The sequence below is a fragment of the Pristiophorus japonicus genome, chromosome 2 (genome assembly GCF_044704955.1).
Source record: "Pristiophorus japonicus isolate sPriJap1 chromosome 2, sPriJap1.hap1, whole genome shotgun sequence".
Taxonomy (NCBI): domain Eukaryota; kingdom Metazoa; phylum Chordata; class Chondrichthyes; family Pristiophoridae; genus Pristiophorus; species Pristiophorus japonicus.
In genome coordinates this window covers 173,383,659-173,393,502 of record NC_091978.1, presented here as the reverse complement: position 1 = coordinate 173,393,502, position 9,844 = coordinate 173,383,659, and the positions used below count along the sequence as shown (strand labels likewise).

The following is a 9,844-nucleotide window of genomic DNA, read 5'->3' as shown; positions in this document are numbered from 1 at the left end:
CGGTTCCAATGTCCCAGGAGTTTGAATCCCTCCCTCTTGCACCATTTCTCCAGCCACGTATTCATCTTAACTATCCTGCTATTCCAACTTTGACTAACACGTGGCACTGGTAGCAATCCTGAGATTACTACCTTTTTTGAGGTCCTACTTTTTAAATTTAACTCTAGCTCTCTAAATTCAGCTTGTAGGACCTCGTTCTGTTTTTTACCGATATCGTTGGTACCTATATGCACTATGACAACTGACTGTTCAACCTCCCCTTCCAAAATACTCTCCAGCCACTCAAAGACATCCTTGTCCCTTGCACCAGGGAGGCAACATATCATCCGGGAGTCTTGATTGCGGCTGCAGAAATGCCTATCTATTCCCCTTAGGAATGACTGGGAGAATGAGCAGAGGCAACATAGACCAGGACAAGCTGCTACAAGAGGGGAAGGAAGAGGTGGGGAGAAGGGCTCTCAGTAGGAGGCCATATCCGCACATGATCGTTGGGAGCAATTTTGCTACCTGAACTTTAATAAGCAAACAGTGTTTGAGACATCTGTGCTTCAGTATGGACATCCTCAATGAAATCTGCCACCTGTTGCAGCCACAACTGTAAGCTCAGCAGGGCCTGTGGCTATGAAGGTGACCATGACCATGAATTTTTATGCATTTGGCTCCTTCCAGGCTGGAGCAGGAGATAGTTGCAACATCTCCCAGTTTGCCATCCACGGTTGCCTAAAGGACGCCACTGAGTATCCTTATTCCAAGAGAGCTGACTGCATTTCATCCTCTCTTGCCAGATAGCAGCAGACGGAGTGAGCACATAGATTTGCGAGGATTTCAGGCTTCCCCATTGTTATATATGTATACTTGTATTTACTCTGTACAGCCATCAGAGGGCTCATCCTCGAGTCCCAAGGGATCCCATAATCCCTTGGGAGCACAGGTATTTAAGGAGGCTTCACAGGTTGGAGAGGCACTCTGGAGACCTGCAATAAAAGACTAAGGTCACACTTTACTTTGAGCTCAGTGTTCAGTCGGACTCTTTCTGCACACATGTCGCTTTGTGGGTGCTGCATGTCAACTGAAATGTACTGCAACCGAAAGGAGTTCCACTCCCTCAACATCCAGTTGGTGTGTGACCATAGGCGGAGAATCATGCAGGTCAATGACTGTATCCTGATAAGTGTCATGATGCAGCAGTCCGCTGTGCCAGCTGCATTCGAGCCACCACGAAAAACCAGGTGGTGTGTACTGGGTGACGAGGGCTATCCTTTGATGAAATGGCTCATGATTTTGGTGTGCAACCCACTCACTTGTGGGAGACATATATACAACAAAATGTTTGAGACCACACCATTGCGTGCTGAAACAATGCTTCCACTGCCTGGACCACTCTGGAGGAGCCCTGCAGTACTTGGCAGAGCGCATATCACGTTTCGTGGTGGCCTGCTGCATGATTTACAACCTCGCCATGAAGGCACAGCCTTTGCCACAGTTATATGGCAAGGAAGAGGAAAGGAGGCAACCTAAACGACCCCTTTCAATTCCAGTAAACGCAATCCCAATTCTCCATTCACCCAACAGTCCCACACCTTACCTTCCCTCTGCCAATGACTATTACTACGTTTTTGTCCACAGTGCAAAAGTAAAAGCCAACACAAACATTTCAAACCAAATTTATAAATTTATAAACATGTCGGATTTCATACAAACATAAACTAATCATCCTTGTGCATTCCTTTAGTGCCTGTCTTTAGTGTGCCTTTGCCTATCCTTGTGCTCCTATGCAGTGCTACCATGGCTGGTGGAAGGCTGCTGATTTTCAGTGAGGAAGACTGCAGATGGTCTTGAACGACCTTGACCTGGGTCTAAATGGCCTGGCTCTGGACAGCACCATCTCGGCATGGGCGGCAGCGGTCTTGGCTGGCTGGCTGACAGGCAACAGCAAGGGCACTGGCGGAGTGGCAGTGGTGAGAGGACGAATGTTGTCATCCTGAGAATACAGCAGTTTCATGCTCCACAGAGCCACCGCCACTTCCCTGGGGTGGCAGCTCCACAAAGCTAGTCATCTGTTGAAGGACGGATTGCTGGACTGCTGTGACACCAGCTCTTCCACCACTCTGTGGCTAGGTGGCAGTGCTTGGACATTTGAAAGAGAAAGGCACAAGGATAGGTTTGTGGTGAGGGGAGGGGGCAAAAGTAAGTTGCATACTTACACCATCTGCAGCTTGTAAATCAGAAGATATTGTGGGATGAGGGGAAAATGGGATGTGAGAAGTTGGGTTAGAAACATAGAAAATAGGTGCAGGAGCAGGCCATTCAGCCCTTCTAGCCTGCACCGCCATTCAATGAGTTCATGGCTGAACATGCAACTTCAGTACCCCCTTCCTGCTTTCTCGCCATAACCCTTGATCCCCCGAGTAGTAAGGACTTCATCTAACTCCCTTTTGAATATATTTAGTGAATTGGCCTCAACTACTTTCTGTGGTAGAGAATTCCACAGGTTCACCACTCTCTGGGTGAAGAAGTTTCTCCTCATCTTGGTCCTAAATGGCTTACCCCTTATCCTCAGACTGTGACCCCTGGTTCTGGACTTCCCCAACATTGGGAACATTCTTCCTGCATCTAACCTGTCTAAACCCGTCAGAATTTTAAACGTTTCTATGAGGTCCCCTCTCATTCTTCTGAACTCCAGTGAATACAAGCCCAGTTGATCCAGTCTTTCTTGATAGGTCAGTCCTGCCATCCCGGGAATCAGTCTGGTGAATCTTCGCTGCACTCCCTCAATAGCAAGAATGTCCTTCCTCAAGTTAGGAGACCAAAACTGTACACAATACTCCAGGTGTGGCCTCACCAAGGCCCTGTACAACTGTAGCAACACCTCCCTGCCCCTGTATTCAAATCCCCTCGCTATGAAGGCCAACATGCCATTTGCTTTCTTAACCGCCTGCTGTACCTGCATGCTAACCTTCAATGACTGATGTACCATGACACCCAGGTCTCGTTGCACCTTCCCTTTTCCTAATCTGTCACCATTCAGATAATAGTCTGTCTCTCTGTTTTTACCACCAAAGTGGATAACCTCACATTTATCCACATTATACTTCATCTGCCATGCATTTGCCCACTCACCTAACCTATCCAAGTCACTCTGCAGCCTAATAGCATCCTCCTCGCAGCTCACACTGTCACCCAACTTAGTGTCATCCGCAGGGTGAGGATACAGTTATATTAAATCATAAGAAATAGGAGCGGGAATAGGCCATTTGGCCCCTCGAGCCTGTTCCACCATTCAATAAGATCATGGCTGATCTGATCTTGGCCTCAACACCACTTCCCTATCTGCTCCCCATAACCCTTTGACTCCCTTAATCATTCAAAAATCTGTATCTCCACCTTAAATACATTCAATGACCCAGCCTCCACAGTTCTCTAGAGTAGAGAATTCCAAAGATTCACAACCCTCTGAGAGAAGAAATTCCTCCTTGTCTTTGTTTTAAAAGGGCGACCCCTTATTCTGAAACTATGCCCGCTAGTTCTAGATTATCCCATGAGGGGAAACCTCCTCTTTGCATCTACCCTGTCAAGTCCATTCAGAATCTTATACATTTCAATAAGATCACCTCTCATTCTTCTAAACTCCAATGAGTATAGGCCCAACCTGCTCAACCTTTCTTCATAAGACAACCCCTTCCTCTCCGGAATCAATCTCGTGAACCTTCTCTGACCTGCCTCCAATGCAAGCATATCCCTCCTTTTTAAATAGAGACCAAAACTGTACGCAGTACTCCAGGTGTGGTCTCACCAACGCCCTGTAAAGTTGTAGCAGGACTTCCCTACTTTTATACTTCAACCCCTTTGCAATAAATGCCAACATTCCATTTGTCGCCTTAATTACTTGCTGTACCTGCATGCTAACTTTTTGTGTTTCATGTATAAGGACCCCCAGATCTCTCTGTACCGCAGCATTTTGTAACACCTTCCCATTTAAATAATTTGCTTTTTTATTTTTCCTACCAAATCGGATAACCTCACATTTTCCCACATTATACTCCATCTGAAATTTTTTGCCCACTCACTTAGCCTATCTATATCCCTTTGCAGATTCTTTGCATCCTCCTCACAACTTGCTTTCCCACCTATCTTTTATCAGAAAATTTGGATACATTGCATCGGGCCCTTCATCCAAATAATTAATATAGATTGTAAATCGTTAAGGCACCAGCACTGATCCCTGCAGTACCCAACTGGTTACTGTTTGCCAAACTGAAAATGACCCATTTATCCCGACTCTCTGTTTTCAGTTAGTCAATCCTCTATCCATGCTATAATATATTACCTCAATCCTGTGAACTTTTATCTTGCATAGTAACCTTTCATGTGGCACCTTATTGAATACCTTCTGGAAATCCAAATACACGACATCTACTGGTTCCCCTTTATTCACCCTGCTCGTTGCATCCTCACAGAACTCCAGCAAATTTGTCAAATGTGATTTCCCTTTCATAACAGTCAAGCAGAGTTAACATGGCTTTATTATGATTTTCTAAATGTCCTGCTACTACTTCCTTAATAATGGACTCCAATTTTCTCAATGACAGATTATAGGCTAACTCTACTATAGTTTCCTGCTTTCTGACTCTTTTCTTAAATAGGGGCCCACTGCTGGTCACAGCCTCTGCAATGATGCTCTAATAATGGCAAGCACTGTCTGCTCCATTCGGGTAAGGAAATGCAGCTGTGCCTGCCTCTTGGTTAAATAGCTGGCAGTGTGCGCAAGATGTGGGTGTGAGGCTTGAAGCAGTGTGAAGTGTGTGAGGGTGAGGTGAATGTTGTGTATGAATCCTGATTGATAGGTATGTGATTGGGGTGTGGTGCATTGAGCAGTTGCTGAGGACAGTTGTGCAATTGGTGGAATATAGCATTTGAAGATAGATTCACTGACCTTAACCACTCGTGTGAAGTCATTGAACTTTTTGCAGCATTGCATCTAGGCCCTCGGGGGGGGGGGTTGACTCCTAGCATTGACCGACACGACGGTCTGGTCTCACTGCCTTCTGAGAGTTTGTCTGGTGGACGTGGAATGAAACTATTGATCATTCTCCGAGCATGTTGAACACGGAATGGGTGAAAGGGGCTCCTCGCCAAATTTCCTAACTCGTGACCCATGCTGGTTGGATCCAGATTGTCGAATGGATAATAGGCTTGTGTTTTTAGACTGAAGGTTATGGAGCTAGCTAATACTTTGAAATTGAAGTTTGCCTGTAGACTTGTTGTGGTTTTAATTCTCACCACTTAATGGCTAAACTCTAGTATGATAGTTCTTGTATAATACAATAGCTGTTGTCACAGGAATCAGACAATATTATTTATTCCAACATGCTGATTTTAGTCACTGACCATATTAATTCTTCGTTCCACTGGGACTTGCAGTGCAGCTGATATAAAGCTTCATCATTGCAGAAAATAGCAGATTTAAATTACTTGGATTCTCTAAAATAGTTGACCAAAATGATTATTTTAGTCCATTAATGTTTACTGTTCGGTTAAACTTTGATATCGCATTAAAACTATCAAAACAAGCATTTCTACACATTGCAGCTTTCTGCTTTGGAGTAATTGGGCAATAAAATTACAACGCGTGTGAAAATAGGGCCTTTTTTCAAATTCTACTCATAAATAAATTAAATAAATAAATAAATAGGTTAAGCTAAAGCAATTTTAGAACCTTTTTAGACAATTTTTTGCAATTCCGAGAGATTCTTGTTGTGCTTTGTATTGGTTTCCAGAATAAGATATACTTAAAATGCAGTCTAATTTTAAGAAAAAAAACAATGAACAGATAAAAATAGAATCCAAATTGATTATATTTTTATTCTATTTTACTACATATGTATTTGAATAAGGATTTGCTTTGTTTCGACAGGTACTGAGTCAGCAGATGGAAGATATGCTCAAATGCTGTTTAAGAATTTATTTGAAGATTATATAGATGCTCTCAGGCCTGTAGAAGATACAGATCTAGCACTAAATGTCACTCTGAAGATCACCCTCTCCCAAATTAAAGATATGGTAAGATTTACTTAAATACCTTTTTTGTTTTCCCCTCTGATTTTCCTTTTTCCTCCTTTTTCATCCTGAAGGTGTAATACCTTGATTCCACCAGATCGCTTACCTGTTACTACCTCACCCAAGTGGCCATTCTTCACCTGTGAATCTTGACAGTGTCAACAGGCTAGTCAATTGCCACAGTAGATTCTGTCCTCCTCACCTGATAATTGCATACATGCACTTTCACTAGAGATTTCTGAATAGCAAGCAGAAGCAGGGTTGTCCATTCCCTAACCTAGTGTGCTGAGGTCATGTTACACCACTGTTGATGCCCTGACTGAGATCAGCTAACTCAGCACATTTCAGAGCCAGAAGGCTTCCTGGTTTATATTGCTTAGTGGCTCACTGGATAAGCTCACTGAGCCATCAAGGGAGCCTACTTAAATATATTTGTACACTTGCCTATTTATCATTTATCTGGATAAAAATGCAATGCACAGATTGCTATTTGAATTTAATTCATGTTGACACTTGAAGGTAAATTTTAACCTGATTACTTTTAAAAAGCACTTAAATCTGTAAATTACTGTCATGTTGTCGTTGAAAGCTTCTCTGGAGAATTTGTGGTTGTAATGATGATGAAATTGTCAGCGCTCGTCGTCATTACTGTATAAAATTGATAGCAACTTGCACAGTTAAATGCAGAAATCTGGAAGTTCCAGTCAATGATGCCCTGCTCCTCCACAGGGTGCACTGTTGCAGTCTCCATAGATGGAAGCATTAGGAATCTCTGACTTGTCATGAACTTCAATTATTTACACATTATTCTCATTGTAAAGACCAATGAAAAATGATGAGCCTTGTTCAATAAGGAGTACCTGATTTTTTTTTTAAACCGTGTACTAAGTCCTACTAACTACTGAACAACTTCCCTAGCCCTGAAAATGTATTTTATAAGTATGGAGTCTCGTTCCCTCAGAAGAACATTTAAAAATTGTAAATGTTGAATAAAAATATTTTGTCTTTTATAGAAGCTTTTGTTCTGATGATTAAGTTTCTTCCTTAACCCCATGTGTTATTCCAAACTTTGTACAGAAAGTAATTGATTTATATTCCCTGCTTTTTACTTCCTGCTTTGCTTCTGTGAGAACAATCAGATTGGCTGATCAGCCTGCCTGCTGCCTGCGCTGTTGCTGAATGCCATGGATCCCATGTAGATGGCACCAAACTGAAACTGATGTTGGAAATTAGGAAGTCTGTGCTTGAGAGCCCACTAAATTTTGGTGGGCAGCTTTAATCGAGGTCAGCGGTGAGCTGACCTCAAAATCTGTGTCATTAAGTCTGCTTATGTGCATTTTGCTAATTGGGTGTCCAACTGCAATTGAAAAGAGGATTTACTGCTGACTTACTTGTGTAACACTAATATATAATTGGGTGACCCAATAGTTCTAGTGATAGAACACTAAGGGGCAGAAATTGCCCACCGCTGGAAACAGGGCGCTCCCACCCAGTTTCTTGTGTGTTCACAGCTGCGGTGGATGAGGTGGCCTCTTGAGCGAAATTCCACTCTGTTTTTTTTCCAGTGGTCCAGAAGTCGCTCATAATGGGGGCGGTAGTGTGGCAGTGAGCACACTAGAGGGATGGAAGTTGGGGGGGTGAGGGTGCGGTAGTGGCTGCCACTGTCTGTCATCAACATAGTGCTGATGATGTCGTCATGATGCCGTGTCATCACTGCTCTCCCCTTCACTTAAAGGGGAGAGCCTGCGCGATTTTAAAAGTTTGGTCCACTGGAGCCACCAGGGAGGGTTTCGACCGGGCCAGCGGGGGTACCATGCTACCTGTTGGCACAATTGTCAGCCCGACGTAGCAGTCAGCCGACAAAAAAAAAATGGCGGCAGCAGCAGTGCGTCCTCCCCTTCAGTAGGAGCCGCACCACCATTTTAGAAGGCCACAGCCTCACGGCACCATCTCAAATGAGCAGGTTTCGGCACCGCCTAATGGGAGGAAGATTTTCTCCGCAGACCTTCACCATCGAGGAGGAACATCGGCATGCATTTAGGATGGATCGGTAGCAGGGGCGGGGGGGGGTTTCTGCCAGGATACCGCAGGAGCGGAATTTTGATAATGGCGGCCATTACACGAAAAGTCGGCAGCCATGCTGCGGAGTGCAATGGCTGCTGATTACCGGTGGTAACAGGCCTTCAGGAAAGGGGCAATTTCGGCCCCTAAGTGTCCTGATCCAGACAGTAAGAAAAGCAAAAAATTGTGAATGTTGGAAATCTGAAATGCCAATGGGAAAATGCTGGAAATACTCCAGGTCAAGCAGCATCTGTAGAGAGAGAAACAGAATTAACGTTTCAAATCAGTGACCTTTCATCAGAACAGTGAGAATACTAGTTATAGAATTATTTGATAATGAGTGCTTCAGTCACTTTTGTGCATCGACCCTATTTAAAAAGGAGGGAGATAGAATGCAGGAAGCTATAGACTAGTTAGCCAAACATCTGTCATTGGGAAAATGCTGGAGTCCCTTATTAAGTAGTAGCATCCTAGGCTGTTGAGCGAAGCAAAAGAGGAAATAGCAGAGGCCTTGACCATAATTTTACAGTCCTCTTTGGATTCAGAGCTGGAGGGCTGGTACCCTTGTTTAAGAAGGGAGAAAAGGGTACGCTGAGTAATTGCAGACCTGTCAGCCTAACGTCAGTGGTGGGGAAATTATTGGAAAAAATCCTGAAGGACAAGATAAATCTACATTTAGGAAGGCCAGGATTAATCAGGGACAGTCAGCACAGATTTGTTAAGGGAAGATCGTGTTTGACTAAACTGATTTGAATTTTTCGAGGCGGTAACCAGGAGGGTCGATGAGGGTAATGCGTATGATATAGTGCAATATAGACACTCCCTCAGAATCGACTTGCTTCCACTCTTAAAATGATCCTTTAGGTGGCTGTACAGTCCAATACGAAAGCCACAGTCCCTGTCACAGGTAGGACAGATAGTCGTTGAGGGTAAGGGAGGGTGGGACAGATTTGCCGCATGCTCGTTCCGCTGCCGGCGCTTGATTTCTGCGTGCTCTCGGCGATTAGACTCGAGTGCTCAGCACCCTCCCGGATCACTGGAGGCGGTGTTGAATCTCGTCATCAATGTCTGCTCTTGTTGATAAGCGGCTCCCGAGTTATGGGAAATGGTCTACGCATATGAATTTAAGCAAAGCTTTTGATAAGGTCCCACATGGCAGACTGGTCACGAATGTAAAAGCCCATGAATTCCAGGGCAAAGTGGCAAGTTGGATCCAAAATTGGCTTCGAGGTAGGAAGCAAAGGGTAATGGTTGATGGATGTTTCTGTGACTGGAAGAATGTCACAGAAGAATGTTTCCAGTGGGATTCTGCAGGGCTCAGTACTGGGTCCCCTGCTTTATGTAGTAATATACATCGATGATCTAGATTTGAATATAGGGGGTATGATTAAGAAGTTTGCAGATGAAACAAAAATTGGCTGTGTGATAATGAAGAGGAAAGTCATGGACTGCAAGAGGATATCAATCTGCTGGTCAGGTGGGCAGAACAGTGGCAAATGGAATTTAATTCGGAGAAGTGTGAGATAATGCACTTTGGGAGGGCTAATAAGGAAAGGGTATACTATTAAATGGTAGGCCGCTTAGAAGTGTAAATTGTTATGTATGCAACATCATGTAACCAACATTTCTACTGCCACCAGAGGGCGCATCTATTGGGATCCCAAGGGATCCCAGCATCCCTTGGGAGCACTGTATATAAGCAGACCTCCCATGCTGTGCCAGCACC

At 44.1% G+C, this 9,844-nt stretch overlaps 1 protein-coding gene across 1 annotated transcript in view; it reads left to right on the top strand.

Annotated features, from left to right (window-relative positions):
* Positions 1–1,829: 1,829 nt before the first annotated feature.
* Positions 1,830–9,844, top strand: part of chrna9a (cholinergic receptor, nicotinic, alpha 9a) — a 29,638-nt gene continuing 21,623 nt past the window's right edge. Inside the window, exons 1-2 of the mRNA XM_070860747.1 lie at positions 1,830–1,926; positions 5,915–6,060. Coding sequence (XP_070716848.1) covers positions 1,830–1,926; positions 5,915–6,060 — 243 coding nt within the window. The remainder of the gene's footprint in view (positions 1,927–5,914; positions 6,061–9,844) is intronic.